The 26233-nt window shown below is 41.6% G+C and overlaps 1 protein-coding gene across 1 annotated transcript in view; it reads left to right on the plus strand.

Moving 5' to 3' along the window:
* The first annotated feature begins 4113 nt into the window (after window positions 1-4113).
* Window positions 4114-26233, plus strand: part of RET (ret proto-oncogene) — an 86807-nt gene continuing 64687 nt past the window's right edge. Inside the window, exon 1 of the mRNA XM_030030314.2 lies at window positions 4114-4623. Coding sequence (XP_029886174.1) covers window positions 4575-4623 — 49 coding nt within the window. The 5' untranslated portion in view covers window positions 4114-4574. The remainder of the gene's footprint in view (window positions 4624-26233) is intronic.

The following is a 26233-nucleotide window of genomic DNA, read 5'->3' on the forward strand; positions in this document are numbered from 1 at the left end:
TTGATAGTTAAGTTTATGCTTTCGGTGAAACAATCCGATGGCCAGAAATCAGGCATTGTTGTGGATTAAAGTATTTTCAAAAGCTCTGTATTATATTTACAGTGACACGAACTACCCTTTGTTGGAGGAACTTACAGTCTTATTGCCAAGAAGCAGCAGTGGGGTCTGATGAGGGCAGTCGCTGTGGCAGCCAGCTCACGGGAGGGATAGCTTTGTCAAGTTGACAAAGGATTTTGGTTCTTCCTGGTGTAGCGCAGGCTCACGATCTGCCATTCTGCTTTCCCTCACGCAGCATTTTCACTGATGCAAGTCCCTTGTTGCTGTTTTCATGAGAATCCTGGTTTTGCTATGAAATCTATGTGTTGGACAATGCCGAGCCCTTGCTTAAACTTCTTATGATCAGGACAGTTAGTGGCATTCTTTCTCCACAAGAATGATTTATTTCCTCCTGACTTGAAAGAAGTATATTCTTGGTTCCCTCCTCTAGATGCTGCAGTGGAGACATTCCTCAGCATAGGTTTGCTGCTTTCTCATGGTAACAGGTGTTTCTGACCACTTCATAGCACTTTTGGATGAGTACTCCAGGAAAACACACTGCTCTTCCGGTGATCTCAAATGGACAAAAATTAAATAGATGGTGTGGATATTGCGCCATTTAAATGTGAGCTCTACGTAACAAGTAGAGAAGAAAGGAGTAGACAGAAGGATAAGAAAATAAAGCACAGGGATTGTGGAAAAACATGTATATAACAACTTGAATTAAGTATGCCACACAGATAAATTCTTTGTGATCAAACCATCAAATCTTTCATACAGTTACAACTCGGATGGCACTGAACAGATATTCTTCCTTCGGTAGATCTAATGGTAAAAGGACAGATCAAATTTTGATCCTGAAAATGACAAAGTAGTGTTAAGTGTTAATATGCAATTTTTATCATTCTAAAATAATTTTGTCCTAACATGATCAACAATAGCACTTCAGACTCTGAGACTACAACAACCAACATCATAGCATGGGGAAAAAAGTGTTTAAGTGCTGAACTGGTCAAGAACTGGATTTCAAACACAATGTTCTAGGAGGAGTTTCATCTATGAAAATATTTTGGTGTTTGTGTGTGAATATTTGGAAAACACGGAAAGGTGGAACAGTCCTCAAATGTCCTGCTCTGATGCTAAATGAGCATGACCTAAGACTTCTGATGAAACCAAGAAACAGTTATCAATTAGCATCAGTTTCAGGAAGCATTATCATATCAAGACATCTCAGGGTGCCTTTATAAAAAAAAAAAAATTCAATAATTTAATAGCTTAGTCTGCTGTGCCAAATGAATGACTCAAAGCAGGAGGAAAAAAAAAAAAAAAAAGAGTATGAGCCATAGTTGCACAATTGCACCAGTCTGCAGGAAAGTGTCGATTTATTTCCAAAGTATTTTTTCTAGGAGAGTGATGGGAGATGTCAAGATAAAGCTCGAGCTTGTCTGGAATGTCAAGGACACCAAGCTTTTTATTCCCCATTTACTAGCACTGATTTTCATTCCATTTTCAAAAGGCCTGCAAAGAAACCAAGCGAATGACATGAACGTCTATTTTATGCGCATTCGAGCAGAAGTTAGCTGTTGGAAGGAACAGAAGAAGCTGTTGGTGGTTGTAGGCTTGTATTCCTCTAGTAAACTCAAGGGCAGATGCTTCACAGCCTGTGCTGGGCATCTTTAGGGGTGTGGAAACAAGGCTGGGCAGGAAGGGTTTTGGTTTTTCCCCCTGAAGTTTGAATTCTGAGTGAAAATTCAAAATGCCTCCATTTTGATAGGCTTTTGCAGCGTTTCATGAGATGCTGCAGGGAAGTTATTTTTGTCTTCCGTATGGTAGGCTATGTTTCCTGGATGAACTACGTTTCCTCAATATACCATCACTTTTCCTTGTTTTGAAGGCTTGCATTGTACTGGAGAACCATAAAGGAGAACAGCTCCAGGAAGGATGGTGACTATATTAACATTAGAGTGATGATCACAGTAGCTGGAACACCGAAGACACTAGTATTTAGTCCCTTACTTATCCAAGTTGGCAACTTTTCCCCATGCATGCTGTGCGTAAGCTATGATCCTCTGAAAAACGTATAAATCTGCTTAACTTAAAAGCCTGGAAATCAAATGAAAAAATTATTCTGGTGACCTTACTTCTGCTGCTTGTATGACGAACACGATGGCATCTAAAACCAGTTTTAATGCGCTGGAGCAGAGCCTGAAGTTGGCAGAAGAGTACAGCTTTGGCTTCAGTTGCTGAGATGCCAGAAGAGATTGGAAGTCCTTGAAATTCTTCCAAGAAGTCACTTTGTCCTGGATGGAAACTGGCATTTATCAGTGCAGATGATAGTGGTGTATTTTAGATGGCATCAATATTGATTTGTATACTGTGTGAGCTTTTAAATATGATTTAAGATAAAGCTCAGCTTAACGTAAGACATTTCTCCACAAAGCATTGATTTAATGTTAATGTTTTATACGTGGCTTTCTTTGCTATAGCCTTTGCCTTGGTTTATGGAGACGTCCCAAATATGCTTCTCAGTTCCCCCTTTCAGGCATTTGTGAAAGCCCCACAAACACTTGCGCACGTGAGTAAGTATTCAAAAGTTTAATTTATACTATCTGTCAGGCAGCTTCGAATGCAATCCATTTATGGTGGTCGCTAGCGTTCATCCCAAATTCGTTATTCCCCCTTCAGGTGCTTGCACGTGGCTTATTGTTTTCCCAAGCCTGATGAAGACCGTGGGAACGCTCGATGGACATCTAACAGAAAAGTTAAAACAGGCTAGGGTTTTTTATCGGTTCTGTAGGGTAATTTCTTGTATATTTGCCTCTTACGGTGTTGGGTGTTTTAAGCAGAGTCCTCCCCAAGGCTAGAGAGAGAATTTCCTATTTGAGGTGTCTTTAAGCGATCTACAGCAGCTCTTGCTAGGGGAAATCGCAAGGAGCATCATTCTGCTGTGTGTGTGTGTCTCCTCGCTGCCGCTCGGGCGTTTCAAAGTGCGAAGGCTGAGAAAGATGAGAGCTGTAGCTGCTGCTCTGCCTCAATCCTGACGTCGAGGTCTCCAGAGCGGCGCGGCTGTGTCGAGGCAACATCAGCCTTGGGGAGGGAGGGGGGAGACGATATTTCCCCGGCAGGCTGAAGATGACCTTGGGAGGAGAGGTGAAGGGAAAGGGGCAGGGTTTTCCTTCAGCCCGAGAGCTCGATGTGGCCCCTCCGGGCGGGCGGGGGCCGCTGCCCGGCGCTGGGGAGCGCGGAGCCTGCGCGGGCGCGGTGGCGGCGGGCGTCGCGGGGCTGCGCCGTGCCCGGCCCGGCCCGGCCCGGCCCGGCCCGTCGCGGGGCTGCCCGGCGGGGTCCGGCGCGGCTGCCGCAGCCCGGGGCCGCGGCGGGGGTGGGTTTGCCGGGCGGAGGCAGGTCCGGCAGCGGCGTACCGAATGCTCTGGGCGGTGTTTGTTAGCGGCGGCTTTTTCGGACCGCTTTTCGCAGCGAGCCCGACCCGTTGTCCAAACGTAGTTTTGGTTTGGCTCGGTAAGGTTGGGTGGTTGTTTTTTGTTTTGGTTGTTTCCCCCCCCTCTCCCGCTTGCGGTTTAAGAGTGGCGTTTCGCCGCTAAGCGGGATGCTCGCGTTCCGGCTCACTTTGGTTGCCTGCCAGGTAGAGCTCATCTCTCACTGCATCCTCCTACCATCAAGCAAAAATTGTCTTCTCTGCCAAGGATTAATTATTCAGCACGTTTAATGTGTTTGGGGCGGGGGGGGGGAGGCGGCCACTTGGATACACCCTGGTGCCGCAGCGCCTGTCCCCGCTTTGTCTCGCACCTGGTGTGTTTGCGCGGCTCGCCTGTCTTCCTTCCCCCCCCCCCCCCCCGCCCCCCCCAGCCGCCGCCCGCGCCCCGCTACCTCCCCGCGGCGGCCGGGGGACGCGGGCGGGCGCAGCGGGACCCCGCGGGGGGCGGCCGCCGCTCCGCGCCGCCCCGGCCCCCCGCACCTCGGCCGCGGGGATGCTCGGGGCGGAGCCGCCGCCGCGCCCCCTCCGCTCCCCTCCGCGGGCGGGGCGGGGCGGCAAGCGCGGGGCGGCCCCGGTAGCGCGGACCGGCGGCCTCGTCCGGGCGCGGAGGAGGGGCCGGGGGGCTGGCCCCAGCCGGGCGGTGCCGCCGGCCGGGCAGCGCGGGGGGCTCGGCGGCGGGCGCGGCGGAGCGGAGCGGGGCTGGGCTTCGCCTGCGACTTCGGCTTCTCCCCGCAGAGCCCGAGAGGCGCCGGCACCGCTGAGGGGAAGAGGGCGCTTCTGCCCGGCCGGCGGCGGCGGGGCGGGAGCCCGGAGGACCGACGCGAGGAGCCGGCGGAGAGGCGTCCCGAGGAGGCACCCCGGCGCGGTCCGGTCCGGTCCGGTCCCGTCCGTGCCCGGCTCGGCGCGTCCCGTCGCGGCCCGCCGCCGCCCCGGGCCATGGGCCGGCCCGACTGAGCGCCCGCGGGGACCGGCCCGCAGCCCGCCCGGCGCTGCCCGGAGCGCCGGCGGCCGAGGCGGGGCCGCGGGAGTCGTGGCGCGGGGGAAGATGCCCTCCTCCGCGGGGCGGACGGCGGGCTTTCTCCTCCTCTGCGGGGGTAAGTACCGCCGCGCCCGGCCCCGCGGGAAGTTCGCGGGGCTCGGGTGATGGGTGCCACCGGCGGCTGGGTCCGGCTCCGCAAATCTTTCCCGAAATACAAACACGGTATAAATAACCCGCGTACTTTTTCTTTGCTTCTTAAGCTCTAAGGCTAAATTAGAACAGATGTGAGTTTCCTTGGTCTTTGAATTTATGATGTGAAAGGGAAGAACGTGCAAGTGTATTCCTATTTTAAGTTTCTAAAACGTTGCTCCTTCTCTGTTGTCCCCCTCCCAGAGCTTTTTGCATCATCAGATCGAACGAGGTTCAGATTCATATTTTGGTCATTTCCATTTATCAAAAGTTATTGGATCGTAACTTAGACGATGCTACCCGCAGATGTCAAGTTTCTGAAGCAAACAGAAAATCCATTATCTCTCTCTCTCTCTTCCGTATGGCTTTGTTTGCCAATGCATTTCTGATGTTTACATGAATAAATCAAAGTTGTTGTTTGCTAGAGAATGCCGTACAACCTTGCACAACAAAAATGGATTTATGAAAAAGGCAAACCCCAAACCAGCCTGGTAGTTCGCTAGTTGGTATAACAGAGCGAAAAGTGCAGTATTAGTTCTGTACTTGCGATTCTGTGTAAAACGTGCGACTTGTTCCTTCTCCTTACTGTTTCAAATTAATTGTATTAGTTCACAGTGTCTTAAACTGCTCTCTGTAACTTGCGCAGATTATAAAGCCTCTATTTGATTTAATTTTTTCTTCAGTATGGTGAAATATTTCCAGTTGCCCTTATGCTTTCTCTTCCTAGTACATTAGTGTTAAGGCCTGATCTTCATAAAAACTCACTGGTACTCAAATCTAGGATGTCTGGGAATAAACTGTGGGATATGCTACGTCTAAACACTTACTAAAAAAAATAGAATGGGTTGTATCCCAAGTCATTTCACTGTCAGGAAGAATTAGCCATACTTGTATTGCTAACGGATGATCTATCACACCTACTTTGCTTTTATCTTTGGCAAATCCGTTTTCTTTAATGGTTTTGGCAGAATTAGGAGAAATGTAATTTACCTAAGTTCTTCGGTTTGAGGGGTATGTTTTCATTAGCCAAAATGAGTCACATGCATTTGCTTGAAAATGATTTTCAGCGATTTCCGTTCAAGCTGGACAGATGATCTTACTCCTATTCATGCTGTGATGCCCCAGAATATTGTACGTACTGAACTAACTGGTGCTTGGAAGTCCCAAGCTGCTTTCTAGTATGTGTTCTTTTTTTTTCTTTGTTTGTTCCCTTTCAGTTGGATGGTCATTTGATTTTACTTTTACTCGTATAGCTTGATATGAATTTCACTCTGAAAGTCACGGGTGGGGAAGGGAGTTGTCTCTGTGTGTTTGCCCCACTCGAGATGGATTTCTACACCCTTCTGCTTTAAGTATCAGACCTAAGCAGTTGGAAATCAGTTTGAAAGACTTTTTATTATTAAATGTGACCATAAATTGTTAATTCTTGGATCTGTCCGTAGCTTGGAGGAATATTATAAGACTTAATTTATTTGAATAGGATAGACTGCCAAGTAGACTTTTTTATACCACTTGCTTATACTTATAAGTGCAAATATTAATTTTGTTTATGCTCTTAGCTTTGACTGGTGAGCCCTAATACTTGATTCCTCTTAATTTTTCCTAAAACTCTGGGGGAGAGAAGCTGTACACATTTAGGATCACACTTTAGGGTAATTGTATTCATAGTTATTTCAAGAAGTCTAGCATATTAGCAATGTCGTATGGGTGTCTGTTGCTGAAGAAGCACTGTTTCACATTGTTTAGATGTGTGACACTAATTCCTATTTATGTAATAAAAGCTGAGTTGACAACAGGGGTAAGATGAGTCGTTATGGCTTGGAGGTATTAGCAAAATCCCTGCATGCATAGAGTTCCAGTTTAGAAAGAGAGCTATCTTACGTGTGATGCTGCGGTCGGTCCGCTGGCAGGAGGAGGAACGCAGTGAAACTTCGGCGGGCTCCATCCTGGGGGAGAGCCAGAGATTCTTCAACGGTAATATGTCATGCTCTTGCCAGGTGTTGTGAAGGAATCTCTCTTGCCTGGGCAAGCCCTTGTCATGGAGGATTCCCGCCCAAAGTTAACATGCAGTGATACCCTTGCACTCGCCTCCTCTTGGTACGTCTTTGGTTTATCTAACTGTGGGGTTTTGGAAACCTTGAAACTGCAGTAGTTCTTAAAACATGTGCTCACAACTATCACAAAGGTTTTCTCTGACTTGGAACGAGATTGCATTTTACCAAGTGAGCTGGATTAATCTATCTGGTGAGCGTGCTGTTAGTTGAAAGGATTAGATCTGGTTCTTTTGTATCGGTGGGCTTCAAGAGGCACACTGGACCATTTGTTCTGAAGCAGAAAGGCTGCAGCCTTGTTGCCTTTGCACCATAAGCAATCTGTGAGTCTCTTGCAGGCACTGGTGAAACAGAGAAAATAAAAGGAATGTTTCTTCTCACATTAAGACTTCTTTCTCTTTCATCAATATCAATTAAAAGAAATGCATATTTTTATTATGGAGTGTGCACATGTATCTTTCCAAAGTTTTGCATCTTGTCAGTTGCAGGGCTTCAGGGTGTTCACTTGCACACCGCACGGCATGGCTGTTTGGCACTGGAGTTTTGATTCATTTCTGAAAGCTCATTGATAGAAGGACCTTGTTCACTTAAGTGTAGAAAAGAGTGCCTGTGGGAAAGACTTGGTAGGATTGTCTTGTCTGGAAAGTAATTTTTGTTATTAAAGGGAATACTTTTGAAGAGATAATCTATTTTCAGTGAATAAAATGAAGTTTGTAAGCGTTACAGTATGCATATTTTGTAAAATTGGAAGGGAAGCCTGCTTCTACATGGAAATGATAGAGATGCTACTTCAACAAATGTTCTCTCGAATACAGATTATTCAAACTTTTTTCTATTTTATTGACTGCGCTATGAAACTACTGATGAATGTATTAGTTCTGATATTCATTTAAACACTGTATGGGATCGATTCTTACAGTGCATTTTCATGCTGCTTAGGGTTACTGTTAAAGTTTTATTTCAACTGGTTACAATTTACAAGAAGTCCTGGCTCAACTCATGCATCCAGATCAAGGACAGACTTTAGAAACCAACTGTGCAAATATTGACTTTCTTCTCTCCAAAGTTTAGATATTTTGTGTAATATTTGTATTTCATGATAGAAAACGGATGTTTTCCCTAGGAAAAGAACACCTATGTGATTCTTCCAAAAAAAGAGCACCTATGCACTAACATCTTTAGATCAAAACAGTGCTAATCAGATCAAACGGTGGAGCACAGACCATTGACTTAAGTCAGGGACCAGGCTAAAGATAGACATAAATTTTTTTGTGTGCCTGTCATTTTGGCAGTGAACTGGTCGAACAATATGGGATTTCGATTTTACTTTCTTTAGATTATAACCCTGGCTGTAGGGCAAGGGCAAAGGGGAATCTGTGGAGAAAAGTGAGAGGCACTTCATTAGATCTTAGGTGTCTTATTTGGAGAGGGCCTAAGAGTTATGAGGAAATTTCAAACCTTGCTGCTCTTTTTGGTTGGAAAAAGAATATTAATTACAATACTTTGGTTCTTTCCTACATTGTAGTTTTTCTCTGCCCAGAGTTTCAGAATCTTACGTGCTGGCTCTTCCCCAGGCACCTCAGCCTGCTGGTGGTGCCAGTGCTTCCCTTCCCTCCGGTCACCTGCTTCTGCCTGCTTGGACCGTGAAACTGCTGCTTCACTCGCCCAGGACTGACTGATTGCGGGGTTCATCCCAGCGCTCCTGCTAATTTCTGGGGAAGGTGCCTGGGCCCTGTATGGCCCTCTAGCCTTAGTGTCTTTCCTCACTTAATTCCAATTCCCAGGTCCTTCACCTTCCCGTTCCTCCACAGACGAAATTTTGCAAGTTCGCAACCTGCAGCGTTTTCCATTTCACAAAAAGTAATGGACCCTGTTGGGTTTTTTTTAACTCATGCTGATAGGATCCATATTTGTGCTATATTTAATTCCCTTTACTTCCTATTGTTGTTTTTGCTGTACCTTCTGTCCCTCGGGTGCCTGTATTTGCCTATCTGCCCATCTTCTCGGGGTGTGTGTCTGGGCAATATGCAGTATTGCCTTGATTAGTTCTGCCAGTCAGTCTGTTGGAGTCTTGGTCTTTGACTTCATTCCTGGGTTTTCTTACTATCATAAAGACAGTGTAAAGGAAATTAATATGAAGATTACAAAAAGCCAGCATTTTGATGCTAAAAACCTCATTCATTAGGCTTTGATTAACAGACAAGATTTCTTGTAGTATTAACATAAGCAGTCAGTTTGGACGACTGTTGGTTCAGCACCTGAATGCAAGATGCACATTCAGGAGCATGCCCACGTTCAGTTTTCCATCTGTATATCATATTAGACTATTTTAATTTTTTTTTTTTTTTTTTTTTTTTTTTTTTTTTTTTTTTTTTACTGAAACAACAGACACGTCTGGTGAGAAAGCATGTATTTTCTTCCCCGTTTCTTCCCCTCTCCCCCACTTTGGCCCCTGGCAGGAGGGAAAGGATTTGTTCGCTTGTTGCTGTACTTGCATTCTTGGCACTGCTGCTCAGGCTGGTAACGAGGCGAGTACTAATTCTAGTCTTTCAGGGTTTGAACTGAGGTAACTGGTTTGAGGGAAACCAAATAGTAGCTCTCTCCTCAGTACCTCATTTGGCAACTGTACTGTTTTATGCATACTGTGTATTTAAAAGAGACACACTAACAGTAAACAAGCATTCATAGCTCCCGCTCCTCCTGGGCTGCTATCTCCCCCATAATGCAGACCAGCCAACACAAAGATGCTGTGGGTTTGAAAAAATCCATACTGTAGGAGCTTGGTGTTTTCTAGAGAGCCTTTTCGTGTGAAGGCCACTTAGAGTCCATCTGCAGTGAGGAGAGGGTTTGCTTTACTCGTACGTTGGCATCCTTCAGCTTTCTGGCAGAACCAAGAGTGGTGCCAGCTGGTGATGGACTGGAATTGTCTCTTGGTTTTGAAATGTAACAGATTGCCCGACACTGCTTATTGGGTGTGAGCGTTTGTGTTAATAACATTGCAAAACTTACTTTAACACGGATGGCGATTCCTTACGTGAACAAGGTGTATGTTAAGAGCATGGTCTTTCACATTCATGGTGCAGAGGCTATTCTTAGCTCTTACTTTCTACTTTGGTTTGGTTTGGCAGAAGCAGAGCTTAAAAATTCACCAAATTATTCAGAAGAAACTTTGGAATTGTTCATTCTCCAGATTATTTTTTTAAACTGTTACATTTTGGAAAGCAAACAACTGAAGCATTGCAAGGATAAATAAAGCAATTACTGTAGGAGAAGGATAGATTTGAGGTTTGCATATTAGTTGGGTTAGATCAGGATTCAAGTTCAGTTAACAGCTGTGCTACAGATTTGCTCATTGTCTCATACTCTCTCTCCTAGTTTTCTGTAAAATACCACCATCAATAATGTTCTCCTTTGTATGTCATGTGCATTGTTGATTGCCTATCACATAACTCCATACTGGGGCATACTGGAGCTGATACAAAGTGGGGAAAATACACTGGAAACCTTTACAGAATCTCTAAGAGTGTTGATGCATCAATAAAAAACAGCATCAGAGAAGCTGTAGGTAGCTGTAGAATAAAATCTGTTCAGAGGCTTTATTTTTACAATGGGGTCTTGTCTTTCATCAGAGAGATACATTGGCTACTTGCACAATGTTTTGGCAAAGTCATCATGAGCCTTGTGACAAGTTTTCATGTATATATGTTGCTAATTAATAAGGTTATTAAGAAAGTTTTTGTTAATAAAATAGTAAGTCAGCTAAGGTGTGAATAGCCAGATGAATTTTGCTCCTTTTGGAGCTCAGGTTTTTTATAAAGGTATCTAAAGCCATCTTATTCTTCAGATGTCTTGTCTTTTTTCCCCACATAAAGAGAACACAAAACTGGTTTTCTTAAAGATTACTTCATAAAAATAGCTGAATAGTTTCAGATTTCTGGATCTTCAAATGGGACCATAAACACACCAGACACATTATTACCTAAAAGAGATGCTCTGTAAATCTGCCGAAATGAAGATGATCATCAGCACTTTAGAGCTTAAGGGAGAATTACAGTGATCGCAGTCAAAAAAGGGAATTGGAAACTTTACTGGGATAATAGTGCCAAAAATGTTGTTCGACTGAATTACTTTAGAAATTTGGCTAACTAAATCAGGTGATTGTAAAAAGAAAATGGATATATTACTCCTAATGGCTGTCTAATGGCTTTTCAGTGTATGCATTTAGAAAACTAATTAAACATTATATTTAACTGATATAACAAAGTTGCTTGTGTGCTGTAATGGGTGTTTTTTTAAGTGTCCATTATGGCTTTCTTCTAAATGAGGCAAATTTCAAACTCAAATAATGAAATTAAATCCAGGTTTTTCTCCTGATTCAGAGACACCAAGTTTTCTAATACAGACAATTCTATTATCTGTTCTTTTCACATGTGAAATGGCAAAACTCATATTGACATCAGTAGACCAGAATTTCACGTATCTCTGAAGCCCCTTAAAGCTAGTTTTGCCACTGAATTAGAGCAGGCATCCAGTAGTCCTGTCAGTGCCATTCCAAAGCTGACTTGGAGACGAGACTTAAATCTCCCAGTGGCTTTAAAGACACACAGAAGTTTCTCTGGTTTTGTGAACAGTAGATGCATAATTTTGGGTAGTTCTTTACCACACCATTCCTACGTTAAGAGCTTAGACTTCAGAATGGTCCCTAACAAGGATGTTGCAGAGCAGCTACCTTTGACTCCCTTAAAAAGATACTTCTACGGTGACGGGCTTCTGGAGTTTTCTGCCGTTGTTGGCAAGGTGGCCTTCCATGTCCTATTATCTAAAAGTAGACATTGAAAAGTATTTCTGTGCAAAGAGAAATGAGCATGTAAGAGATATGAATGGTTTACAAAATGTTGGTGAGAAGGGATTTGATTCTCTAGGTTATCTTCTCCACCCCCTGCCACTGTGTTCCGCAAAAATTACCGATCAGGTTGAAAGCAGCTCTTTGTGTTGCTGCTGTGTGTTTGGGAGGGAGATACTGACCACCAGTGTTCCTGCTGTTTTGCACAGAACGGGCGGAGGGGAGAAAGAATTCAGATTAATACAAATAAAGTGGAACATAAAGTCAAAGAAAAGCTATGGCTGAGTGAAACTTAGCCCATAACAGTCCTCTATGGCTTTAAACAGCTAATTTTTTTTTTTTTCAATTAAATGAATTATGTCTGTATGGATGGGAATACCCAGTATAGAATGATTGATACGTACATTTATGACAGTCATCTCAAAGTAGGAGAGGGTTTGAAATGTGCACGTACTCCAGGGCTGCAATCAGGCTTTCTTTTACAAAAATAAAAACAGGCACTGGCAAATTATATGAAAATATTTCTAAGTTATATTGCTATTGCTTTGTGGTCTGTAAGACAAAGGGGTGCTGTTCATGAAATCTAAATAACAGCAAAGGGAAAGGAGAGGATACAAAAACTCTCATCAGGAAAAGGCTTAAAGTTTTGATTTTGCTAGGAAAAGCAGAAGTTTATTTTCCAGGAAAAAATTATTAAAAATTCAAACTGGGAGTAGGGGAATGAGAGTGGATTGGGGTAGAGGGCATTGGCTGTTTTGATACTGTCATGTGAAATTGCACTGTGGTGACTGGGAAGTTCTGACAGGACCTTTGGAGAAAGTCTCCAATGCTCGTTATTAACGACAACAAAGTGCTGCTTTGGCACCTCCAGTATGAAGAACATCATTTTGTAAAGCACTGTAACGGAGCCTTCTCACATTAGGCGTACGCTTAGGTTTATCCCCTATCAGCAAAGCATTTTAGGCTGGGACTGATGAATCGAAGCCGTGTAGAGAATTCCACAGAAGTTCCCGAAGTTAAAACTGTGGCAGTACATTTTCAGGTGCCAAATTTCTCTTTGCTACCCTTTGATGTAAACTTCCCCTTTCCTGGTGTGTACCTAGACTAACAATTGCCATGGGTCTAAAATGCAGGTTTTCCTGTTGTGTGAGTAACAAATTACAGGTAAGCGTAACATCTCAGACTTCTTTTGGTGCCTGCAGAACACAAAGGCTCAGCTAGTTTGGAAGCAGCACATGTTATTACTCAGGAGTGTAGGTGAGGTTAGCTTGCACTGAGCTCTGTGTTGCCTCAGTTTACGGTATCTAGGCTAGTACGTTTAGAGCTAATTTGGATATCTTTGTCCTACCATGTCATCTGAGGGTTAGACACAATGCCCCTGACCACTTTCTCAGTGTGACTAAGGTACGCATTCGAGACACTTTTCACTGACAGCACAAAGAAAGTTGTCTCTATGTGTGTATATTTATTTATTTATTTATTTATTTAACTGGATAGTTTTACTGAGTAGCCTTCTTAACAGTCCAACTAACTTCCCCGAATTAGACCAGGTAAGATCTGCCCTTAACTTCCTATAGGCCTGTTGTTTCCGTGAACTGTAGATGTTTGGCAACGGTTTCTGGTGCTCCGCTACCTTGGATCGCTTGTGCTGCTGTTGAACGGTGAGTTAGGTACTAGGTACCCCACTTGTATTTTGATAGTCACAGTGCGTTTCTTTGGAAAGAAATACAGAAACAAATACAAAGAAATTATGATTGCCTGTTACTGCTTTTGAGCAATTCAGGGTAGAGGTTTCTCTAGTTGAGCCTGTGGATGTCACTGAACTAAAAAAGACTGAGGAAGATGACTTCTGTGCAATGGCTCATCCCAATCCCAATTATGAAACAAAAAAAAACCAATGGGAGTGTTTAAATTTTGGGTTTGAACATACAAGTTTTAAAGTAATGAGGGGGAACAATATGGCTGTAATATAAATTTTATTGCACATTTCAATTCAGCATTGCTGACATGCTCTGAATGAGAAAGCATTTTAAACAGTTTTATTGCTTTTATAAACTTTTGCCTTTGTGAAGATCAGAAGAGTTGTCCTAAATTGCTTTGCTAAGGACTTTTTGGATAGTGAGAGAGTTTATAACATACATTTTCCAGATTTTTTTTTTTTATTTTAAAAAAGAGAGAGAGGGAGAAAGAGAGAAAACAACCCAAACGTTTAAAACTTAGTTTCTGTGAATTCAACAACAACCAGGATCATCTTAAGAGAGTGCCATAGATCACTCATAAAACTTCTGTAAAAAAATGGAAACATTTATAATTTTTTTTTTTTTTATAATATTGAGGCATTTAACCAAGCCTGTTCTTGTTGGGGAAAGTGCCTTTATTTAACTCTTTCTCTTAGATTTTAGTCTAATGAAATTTGAAATGAAAATTGGACCAAAAGTTTCAGGGCAGTAAATGCCTAAAGAAAATAAGTAAGAATAGAAAGCCTAAAGTTTTACTTCTTGCCTTTTCTTTTTTTTTTTTTTTTTTTTTTTTGCCCCTACCCCCTTTAATATCTGGCTGCCACAGACTCTATTTTTGTTTGTATTTTTATAATTTTTTCCAATAATTTATTAAAGCCTTGTCTCCTGGCATCATGCAGTTAGGTGGGAATTTTTCACTTTATTGAAAAAAATTCTGTCCTTTGTCTCAGCATAGGAAATCTTGGCATCATGGCATACATATCCTAAGTACCTGACAATTAGAAAGCAAAGTAGAAGAATCTATACAAGTCTCTACTTCAGCATTTCAGAATTTGTTTGTCCACAACGCAACTTTTAGGAGACACGAGGGAAAAGCACGTTATTTAAGTGTTTAGGTTGGTAATCACAAACTCAGTTTAGCTTTAATATAGTAGTTACATGTGTCAGAGCAATAAGGAGACTGGTAACAAGGACTTATTTTATGAAATGTTCCGTTGCTAAAAAATCCCTCTTACAAAAGATTCCCCCTTCTCCCCCCCGTTAATCCTTTGTGGTGGTGATAGTGCAAGAATTACCACGTGGAGTCACACCAAAAGTCAGTCTGGCCCAGTAGCGTATTTCCTGATGATGACTGGCAGTATGCAGCTTTGAATGGTGCATTTTGGCCTTCATACTTCTTGGAAAATGATGGCTAATAACAAGAAGTTTAGGAAATGCTGTTTTTGAAGAAAAATAGAAACTATTGGCAATATTTATTCACAAAGACAAGACAACTGAGAAAGCACAGAGTTCAAATTTTTCAGTTTATGCAGAAGTATTATAAAGATGGATGTAATGGTGAAAATGGGCTAATGGTGGAAACAATACACATAGGGCTTATGTCGTAGCAAGTAAGATTCAGGAAACATTTTGGTGACAGGGAGCTACAGGAATTGGTTGTCTGCAGTCACGGTGGGACTTCTGTCACTTGGAGTGTCTTAAGAACAGGTAGGACAGCAATGTATTGATGCTGGTTATGTATAATTGGTCCTACCTTGGGTGAGGTAGGTGACCTCTGTTGGAAACTTGAATTCATCTTCTTATGGTTTTGTGCTTACGGTGTAAGAAATAGGACAAAGGCAGCCTTTATGTCTGCTTAAGTTAATGCCTGTTTTTTGATCAATCAGGGCTCTTTAAGAGATCATGATAACTTGAGTCTGTGGTCAATGCCATCTGAGAGTTGATATCAAAATACTTACATCGTTAATCATCGACAGCTGAAGAGACAGGAGCTAGATGCTTTTGATTTCAAGACAAGCTTCTGGAGTTTCTGGTTCCCAGAATATCCCCAGGGATATGTTTGATATGTGGTGGTCTTTGTCTTTTTAAAAATCAAGTTCGAGTACCACGCCCAGCATTCTCAAATCCCAGGCAATGAATTGGGGACCTCACACTGGCACTGAGCATTTCCAATTAGGGCCTTGAAAAAGTCTATATACCTATGGCCTAACCTTGTCATCCAGAAGAGTAGAAAGAGTGCTGTTTTCTTCAGACAGCAAGGGAAATGCACTGGAGTGATAATATTTGTTGAAGTAGACACAGGATTTGAGGATCTATTTTCTTAAGAGTTAAACTGGATTTGTGGTTTGGTAGGCAGTTCTTATTAAATGAGAATTTAATGATAGCAGAAAGACCATGAAAAAAAATCAGTGCCGGCATTATAACTCTACTGTCAGTATTTTCCACCCTGAATCCTAAATTGCAATTGCTGGGACCATTTGTCTGTCTCTGACTTTTGCTGCTGAGAACTCTCCTCTAGTTTTTGCTTTTATCAATGCAATGCTTTGCTAGATTTTAATCTTTTGAAGAACTGCAGCTTGTATTTTTCCATTGTTGGTTTGGTTTAACAGTATCTTTCGCTGCAATAATGCATTTGTTGTAATTCCACAACATTTTCAAATTAAGTGTTTATGTTTAAATGTGCTTAATTTAAAATAGGGTTTGGGGCATGAGCTGCTTAACTGCTGTTGGTTGGCAGTACTGATCTCATGGAAGGAACTGATAAGGTGTTTTACAAAATAAAACTATGGGGGAATATGGTGCAGTCCTATAATGTTATCTTATTTCCTATTCTGAGAAGATTTTTGTTTATCCTATATGTGCCAGCATGGCATAACAATAGGTTTATCACATTCTGAATGCAAGATAGAGGCAGGAAATCACTATGACGAAGAGAGAGACTATTATTCCTCCTTTCCGAGGACTGAATTCAATCCTAGTTAGTCTTGATTTAAAGCAGAATTGTTACCTTGTCACCTTTTCTGGCATTTGGACAGAAATCTACAAATGTGTGGAACTGCTGTTGAAAATGAAATTGCACTGGGCTACGTGATTACCTTTCCAAATGTCCTGATAAAGAGTGCAGACACTGTCACAGCATCTGTGATTTTTTTAGACATGTGATTTTTGTCTGGGAGGAATGTTTTGTTTGGATTTCCCCCCCCCCCCCCATCTAGCTTTTGAATAGCTTATGAGTACCATCAGTCTTGCAATAGAATGAAAACCTTGAGCCTTAACTCTTTTCATTAATTAAAAAGATAGGAAGGAGCATTATTGTCACAGAGCTGACTTGGAGAAACTGCAGAACGTTTCATCTTCCCCTTTTCAAAACAGACAGCTCCTTTTAGCAACTTTAATTACGACTGCCCTTAGATATCACTGGATAATAGATGCAGATACACCCATGTATCACGGAGTATATTGCCTGAACTGTTAAAAACACCAAAGTTTTTTGTGCAAAGACTTGCCTGTACCCTTTTTTGTTAGAAGCCTATATGTAGTTGGGGTTAATAAGAGCCCCAAAATGTAGCCCTGCTTAGAAAGAATGAGCTTAAAAAAAAGTTGTCAATGAGAGAAGAAATTAAAATAAAAAAAAAACCATAACAAGTTAATTCAGGTACTACACTCCAGCTTCTGTGCTTCTCTTACTTGCTTGAGGAAATTCCAGCAAAGTTGGTGTTAAAATGCATGTTTCTTTTCTGTTGCTAATGTCAGATCTACTTAACAAGGGAAACATGAACGAAGTGTAGGGGAAATCAGGAAACTGTCAATGCAGAAACTACGGTCAAAAGCAGAATGGGCAAGATTTTCATATGACGGTTCGCTAGTGCATTTAATGGGGTCATAATCTTTTCTAGCATCACTTAATGAAGATTGGTGTTTCCCCTAGATTTTAGGTAACCTGTAGACTGTATATTAATTAAAACAGGAATGAAATTGCCGCTACTATTAATAGCGGGTTTTTTTTTCTTCTTTTAAAGATGCTATACTTGCTTCTGGAGAGCACATTGAGACTAGTTTCCATTCCTTCTGCCCTGGTAACTTTTCCCAACATCAAGTAATGAAAGCCAAATTTGGTGACAACTTCCAGAGTTTGCAAATTACTTTGGAATAAAAACTGTAAAAGGGGGGGATTGCTCCATTTACCTCAATGAGACATTAACACTGAAGTCTTAAAGTCATTTGAATGTGGTCATTAGTAGCTCTCTCATCGCTGATCGTTTTAGTAGAGCTACCTGGATAAACAAGTTACCCATTTGAATTGTTGTGGGAAACAAATGACCAGTGATGGGCATCATGATCACTGCCAGAGTTAGGTGAATATTTAACAGGGTCTTCAGGCCCTTGGCAAAGACCATCTAGCAATCCTACCAATAGAGTAAGACACAGAAATTTTGCAGTGGCTCTCTATTTTAAATATCTATGGTTGTTTTTCAATAACAAGATGTTGTATGGTAAAATATGAAGTGGGAGGTTGCAGACTGACATAAAATGAGTATACTAGAAATTAAATACACCACATGGACTGTTTTGCTGATTTTATCTCACTAAATAATGTTACTGTTATTTTGAAAATGCTGGAGGGAAATCAGGTGCATTTCAGGTGCTTTGCATTTGCAGGAGTCTGGCTTTCTCATTATAAAATTAAGAGTCAACTTGTCGAGTACACAAATAAATATGTGTAAGTTTATTTGGTTTTACTCTCTCTGGAGTGGTACTTTTAAAATTATGGTTTAGTTCAGTACATGATCCAGAGATGTTGGTGGTTTTTCTCTCAATGTCAGTGTTTCTGTATTGTGCCTCTGGCAGCTGAATATCCATGGGAAAATGTGTTAAATTTTGATCACTGGCTCTTGAACTGTGGGCTTTATGCTACTGATGGTCTGTCAACCATAGTAAAGATCCAAGAAGCCATATTAAATGACTACTTCAGTAGTGCTTGCAATTAAAACCTTGATGATAAACATGCATGTTGTCATAAAAGAGAGGATGAGGATTGAGGGACATATAGTGGTATAAAATGCTGGGAACTCCTGTTGCAGGTGGTGATATTCCATAACAAATTTTTTATTAACTTTGAATATGCAGGTGCCCCTCCTCTCTTTTTTTTTTGGGGGGGTGGGGGTGGGGTGTGTGTTTGGTTTTGTGTGGAAAAACTTTAATGTACCTATTTAATGGTGTAAGAATAACACGCCAATTGAAAAAAGTCAAAGCAAGCAAAAAATTCTGACTGTCAAATGGCTTGAGGGCATTTGTTTGCCACTATTCTTAAGGCACACAAAAAGGACTGTAAAGTAACTTTCTGAAACAATGGGCATTTTCACTATAGGAGGCTTAAAAAAATGTTTAAAAATAAATTTAGACTCAAGCCTTCTTCCAAATACTAAAAGTTTGTCTGATCTGTCTGCAGCTCTCAGGTTACTTGGTTTGTTTCAATAAGAAATCTGTAAAGTAAGGATTTATCTGCTTGATCTGTAAGGTAAGGATTTCCTCTTCGTACACTTAGGCCTGTCAGATCTGGTCCAGGACAGTTCTGGGCACTGATGTCATACTTTATATGTTTTAGCAACGGTTTATTAACACCTATTCCTGTCAGCAAAGCTGGATACATTTGTCGAGTGAGAAAGTGAGAAACTACCGTTTCTTGTCATACTGTCACATCTCCCAACAACTGTGGTATTAAGCCTTGCTTCCCTACACTCGGTATGCAGAATGAATGAGGCTGTTTTAGTATGACTTCTGTTTTTATAGTTAACTGAGCTTTGAAATTGTCTCCTAAATCATCCTTGCCAATAGCATTAACTACCCCTTTGCTGGTAGTCCGAGATTATTCTACAGTAAGTTAAAGGGTAACTCATCTTCTTTTGTGATGACAGGAAACATGGAGGGATGTAAAAGATAATGGCTAATTCAAAGCAGATCACTCCACTCTGCTTCTGGAAATCCATCAACTCCATTCAAACACAGATCTGAAATTTTGCAACAAACTTTGAAAGCTCTTTCCCTTTCACTGCTTCAGTAAATTGTTATCTGGGGGAGGATGATGCAGATGCCCTTGAATTACGATGCCTTTCATTACGAAGGGGTGAATTGCACATTAGCCTGGCATTCAGAAGCCTGAAGGATTCAACCACTGTGCTTTTGCTGCTTCAAAACAGGTAAAAGAGAGATGCAAAGTAGATAAGTGATGTGGTATTAAAGAAAGGTCTTTATCCTTCCTTCTCCTTTTGCAGAAACAAACCCCTGAAAATACATCATTTAAAAAATGTGCTCACGCAGAGATGAGTCATCCCAGCTGTACGGCTGGACCAGGGAGTGAGGTGACAGGGGCAGGTGGAACAGCAGAACAGCAGGTGAATTGATCCTTGAGTAAACACCTGTGTTTGCTTTTTAAAATTTTCTTCTTAAAGACAGCTGCAGCAAGGGAACAAGAAAACTAATGTAATAGCAAGCCACAGAAGGGTATTTCAGAGAGGTAGTTTTTTTAGAAACAAGCTGTATCTAGCTCTCTTCATATGGCAGTTCCATCCATGCTTCCTTGTGTTCATCACCTGGGGTTGCTTCTGATACGCAGAAGCTAGTTTTCTTTGATAGCCAGATTGTTGCTGCTGTCATTAGCTGCTTCAGAGAAATAATGTTATTTACTGCGGATGTGGGGGTGGGATCAAGAAAACATTCCTGCTAAGTTTGCCTCAGTCTAGATCAAGAGCATTACCCCTTGATTTACTGTGTTCTTCTGGAGCAAGGCATCCTGCAAGACCTCGAGCAGAGCACATGAAAATGACCTGGCAATGTGCGCTCGCAGCCCAGAAAGCTGACCGTATCCTGGGCTGCATCAAAAGAAGCGTGACCAGCCGGTCGAGGGAGGGGATTCTGCCCCTCTGCTCTGCTCTCGTGAGACCCCACCTGGAGTACTGCCTTCAGCTCTGGGGCCCCCAACATAAGAAGGACATGGACCTGTTGGAGCGAGTCCAGGGGAGGGCCACAAAAATGATCAGAGTGCTGGCACACCTCTCTCTCCTATGAAGACAGGCTGAGAGAGTTGAGGCTGTTCAGCCTGGAGAAGAGGAGGCTCTGGGGAGAGCTTATAGCAGCCTTCCAGTACCTAAAGGGGGCCAACAGGAAAGATGGGAACTCCTCTTTAACAGGGAGTGTAGTGATAGGATGAGGAATAACGGTTTTAAACTGAAAGAGGGTAGATTTAGATTAGATATTAGGAAAAAATTCCTTACTGTGAGGGTGGTGAGGCACTGGAACAGGTTGCCCAGAGAAGTTGTGGATGCCCCATCCCTGGAAGTGTTCAAGGCCAGCTTGGATGCGGCTTTGAGCAACCTGGTCTAGTGGAAGGTGTCCTTGCCCATGGCGGGTGCGGAGGGGTTGGAACTAGAGGACCTTTAAGGTCCCTTCCAACCCAACCTTTCCTATGATTCTATGAAAAATCAGGATCAGACTGCTTGCTCACTGGGAAACTGGACAGTGAAAAGACTGGTTTGAGACTGGAGCAACCCACTCTTTAAACGCTCCAAAAAACCATAGTAAACGCTATGTCCAAGACAGATTTAAAGACAGTTCTGAGAGACTCTGAAGACAGGGGAAAAGACTAGATTCTTCTGCTACAGCTGCTCTTAATCTTTGAGTATAGAAATACTTAGGCAGCATTTAGGTATGACAGTCGCAAACACTATAAAAAATTATGAATTAGATTGTTTTAGCTAGGCTGTGATTATAATTACTCACAACTCTTGATATGTATCATGTACCATGAACCATTTTTAATTTCCTGAGAACAATGCAACTTAAGATATCTTTCTTCATCAGGCTGTTTGATTTATTGGAAAACTGCGAGATCCATGTATCTCAAACTCTGTTAATGATTGTTGTGTATCATTCCTACTGTGAAAAAGTGAGAAACATGGTAGCTTGTGTGTGTTAAAATGTGAACATACATTTTAACATGCTATATATCTCCCTGTACAAGCTCTGTCAAAGATGAATAAAGCAAATATTCACTGCCATCCCTCCACAGTCATTGTAAAGCAGAGTAGGAGTTGCTTTATTAAAGTGGTCTTTCTTCCTATGCTACCACATGCAAAAGAGATTTATTGAAAATAGAGAAAAAAACTAATGAAATAAACAGATTGACAGTGAAAACCACTATTCCAATATAGCTACACTGTTTAACAAACACCTTGTGGAAAACAATACAATATGCCAGCAAGGCCGCTTTTATTTTCCAGTATTTCTTTACAAGCTAATCGACAGTGTGCTTGATAAAATTAGTCTTGTTTTGATAGATGTATTTCCATTACAAGTAAATTTTATGAAATGAATTAATTTGTTTCACTTACTCCTTACAAAGTCAGTATGTTACTTGAGAATCAAGCATTTCTTTAATGCCAGTATGTTAAATGATTAAGGAATAAATAAATAAATAAATGAACTAGTAGGAAATAAGATAGCCATCCCCCAAAAAGAGTTTAAGTTTTGTCCAAATGCTATGACAAGCTCTGCTGCCTTCGGAGGGCTTGGATCAATCCTTATGACTCGCTCCTTAAAAAAAAAAAAAAAAAAAAAAAATCCCTGAATGTCTGCATCCACAATCTTATTATCCATGATAAATCAGGAAAGAATATTTTGCACAAAGTTGGCTATTGTCTGAAAAGTTTATAGCTGTTTAATAAAACAAGTAATCAGTATATTTTTGTTGTAAGGATGTACTTGTTTTTTCCAGATAGTACACTTGCATGCTTCTGACTTGTAGTATGGTTCAGGCTTCTTTTTTATTGGCAGCTTTCATGATTTATGGCTTGATGAGTGACATTTTATTTCCTATTCAAGGTAGTAGCAGCTCAGATTCTTCAATTAATCACTTTTATAAGTAAAACTGATGCACTGGATAGTTAGAGAGAAATTTTCAGGCCAGGGTCTTTGCAATATTCAAATTACCAAGAAAACCATGGGGACAAACACAACCTGGTGCATGCAGATATATATGAGTCAGAGAAGATTAAAGAAGAAGGCTGTAGCTGTAATGTCTAGACGAGCATTTTTGACTCCTAATCCACTACTAATATGGGGCTGTTTTTTTAAACAGAGGTGTTCAAAGGGAGCTTAAGGTCTATTATGAATTTTCCCCTTGTGATAGAAGTGAAATAACTTTGGATAGGATCAAGCTTTGTGGATTTCAGCTGCAACACTCTCATTAAGCTCAATTTCACCTTTTGTGTTGGTTTTGAGACCCTGTCAGAATTTCATTTGGCACAGAGAGAGCAGCAAGTTCATTGAGGAAATACAGAGTTTTAGAAACCATGATTACTTTTATAGTCCTGTGGTATGTAATCTGGCAGGACAAGTGTCTGTGCCCAAAGACACTGTAGTTCATATCCTTGTGTTCATGATTAGATTTAATTTCTTAATAAAAACATTAAGTGTGGTTTAGGGAGAACACTGCAGTGTCAGATGATTAGTGGTGGAATGAAAAGACATGCTCTTACTGGAAATCAAGTGTTTTCCTCTGATTTTAAGGCATACAACAATGAATATGATGCTGCTAATGTGCATTTTTCACTCTTAGCCTTAGAAGTAGAGGAACACTTAAGAGCCACATGAGTATAAATGCCTCAGAAAGAAAACTAGCGTAGGTATCTCAAGGGAGGTTTGTTCATAGCTTGGAAAATAATAAGAACTTGAACGAACACGTTATTGTCAGAGCTTTTGCATATCAGATTCTTTATGTGGAAGAGAATAACGTACGTGATCTCATGGGGTTCTGACTGCTGAGAAGGCATCACACTGGCTTCTCAAGAAGTGCTTGATAGGCTGCAGAGGGCAAAATGTCAGATGAGGGGTTGGGAAAAATGGTTTCCTTGTCATTTCAGTTCTTGGCCAAATCTCTTCCATTTCACCCTTTATTTCCTCCTCCAATTTATGGTGATAAAGATCCAATATTGTAAAAGCTCTTTGTGGTCTGTGAATGGAAAAGTACTCATAGTTCTAGTAACTAAATATTACAGTTTTCTTGTTTGCTATTGTCAAGCATTGCTGTAAATTTTTAACCATTTCAGTATACAGCTTAGTGGAAAAACTTGTCTTTGTGTTTCTCTTAGAGATAATTCTTATCAATTTCATCATGTGAGAGGCTGGAGCATAGTGGGAATGGTGGAAAAAGATAAATGCTGTTAATTCACTTTTGTTGGTTTAGGTAGGATTCTCTCTTGGGTATTTCTTCCATTCGATAGAATCAGGCAGTACTTGGGCCTGTTGTACTATGGTGTTTGTTTAAAGGCAGAATTCCAAATACATTTGTTGGCTTCTCTCCTGAAACATGACTATAACAGGGACATGGATACCTTAGAGAGCTAAATATCCTGCAGTCTGGTTTGCTACTGATGTGCATACATAATTTCCACTGACAGTAATGGGAGTTACATGTGTATAGAAAGCAAAACAGACCCTTAAAAAATGTTGCTCAAGTAATAAAAGCTAGTCTAAAGAGAGTGTGGAAGTAGGGAGTGGGAGGGTGACCTTTTTCTTTTTTTTTAACTTGCCTTCTCTTTAACTTATCCTCACTCCACTACTGTTAGCTTAATGTTATTTTTATGGATTCACTCCTGATTTATTATGGCATGAGAGGTAAGACGAGATCCACGTGGAATAGGTAAGCAGAAGATGACTTTAAAATATACTTACTCTAAAGAGAATGAGAGAAAACTAAAGAGGCTGGGAAAAGTTTTCCCTTCCCTACTCCCAAAAGAATTGCAAGAGAAGTTTTCCCGTGTAGCGGTTGTACGGTAGAAGAGTCTGCCATACCGCCGTGCCGCCAAACACCTTTTGCGCGGCGGCAGATAGTGGCGCTGGGTCCGTACCGCCAAGGCTCGGCGCGCGGTTGCCCTCGCTGCGGCTCTGGCAGGGCTGCGCGGAGCCCCCATGCGACTGAGCTGCTGCCACCGGCGTGGGGCTCGCTGGCTGCCGCGAAGGAGCTGGAGCGTCCTCAGCCGTTGCCGGGCCCCAGGGCTGGCTGCGTGCCTCGCTCCAGACCAGGGCGCTGCTCTGCCTGCGTAAGTCACAAATGAAAACTTAAAGATTCCCTTCGGCAAAACAAACCGGCAGTCCTGCGTCCCAGTAGCATCCAGGGTCCAAAACGTGAAACTCTCCCCCCCGGCGTATTTAATGGGAACGTCACTGGCCTTTGCACGATATGTTTTATTTTGAACTCTGAAAACAAGAGACGTACCTGCTTTGGGTGCTGTTGGGATTTTGAGTGTTTTCCTCGAGCTTCGAATGAGAAGGGAGAAGCGAATTCCTGGATAGTTAGACCCAGCAATCTGTAGCCTATCCCCTAATGAAATTTTCTGCAACCACTGTGTTTTCGTTGTTAATCAATGGACGTTTGTCCTCAGAAGAAACTAACCCTGGGGAGTGTAAGAAAGGATAAAACTGTTGAGAAATCTAAATGTTACACAAAAGGCATAAAAATCAACTTGTCCTTTTTCAAAATAGCTGAACATCATGGCATCTTAATAAAGGGAGTGCTAGAATATGTTCTCCTAATAAACCTCAGTAAACCCTCTAAAAATAACTACACAGATATATTCTAAGTTGATTAGCAGTAATTGAACTGACTTAATGTAGTTGGATGATGTCATGTATAATATTCCTCTAAAGTAATTTCTGTAGACAAGCCATTTGAAGTCCTCTTGCAGCCAGCATAAACATCTTTGTGTTGCTAAACTGAGCGCTCAGACTAAAGCACTCAGTGGGAGAGCTCTGACATCTGACTGCTTTATCTTGTTTCTTTGAGCTACTGTGGCTTGCCTGTTAGAAGCAGCTTTGCAATGACAAATATCCTTGTTTTAGTCAAAATGTGGAAACTATATAATTGTATAACAATTTAGACCTGGTAGTTGTAGAATAATAAATGCTGAAGATGGAAAGGACCTTTGGAAGTGTCTGGTTTCAAAGTTTCCCTGTGGTATGCATTTCCAGTGTTCTCTCCAACTCGGTTCAGCCCGTCCCAAGCAATGGGGACTGTTCCATGGTCTAATTCCTCTCACTAGAAGGAAGCTTGGAAAATTATTTTCCTAGGTTTTGGTCTTGTTTTTGCATCTGCTTATACATTTCCTCGTATATCTGCTCTTGTCTTTTTACAACCTTTAAAAGCTTGTAGTTGCTTAATGCAGGTGGTGTCTTCTAAAATCTTTGTAGCTTGGATTGTTGCTTTTGTGGCAATGGTTTTGTAGGGTTGTGTGGGTTCGTTGGTTTTTTTGTTTTGTTTTGATTTGTTTTCCAAGGGCTGAGACATCCATAACTGATTTAAGTTTTCAGTGTGGTACAGGGTGTAAATGTGGTTTCTACAGAAAGAAATTGCTGTGTCCTTACTCTGAGTTTTTTCTATTTACTGACCTAGATGGCTTTAATTTAGAAGCACCTCTAAGTTTTTCTTCATCAGCTCTCTGTGTTGTTGACAGCGTCCCTCTTTGTGCCACGGGGTACTGGGGTATCAGTCATTCTTGGGTGATTTTTGATTGGGGCACCAGTATATCAATTACTGAATATTCATTTTGCTGATACAGTGGAGAAATGCAACTGTCTGAGATTTGCAGCTGCTGCACTGCTCTTTACTACATCTAAAGGTCAGGAGCGATACCTTGTGAGACAATTTCATAATTTTGCTGATTTATTTCTGAAGCCACAGGATTTTTTTCTTCTTTTTTTTTTTTTTTTTTTGTCCAGAATGATTGGACAGCGATTCAGTAAAGCACTGATGTGCAAATCCTGTCAGAAATTTGCACTAACCTCCTGAAACTGTGAAAGTGCCAAAGGTACTGTTAGTTACAATGCTGCCCTTAATCAAGAGGCCTGGCA

This window comes from Aquila chrysaetos, chromosome 11, assembly GCF_900496995.4.
Source record: "Aquila chrysaetos chrysaetos chromosome 11, bAquChr1.4, whole genome shotgun sequence".
Taxonomy (NCBI): Eukaryota; Metazoa; Chordata; class Aves; order Accipitriformes; family Accipitridae; genus Aquila; species Aquila chrysaetos.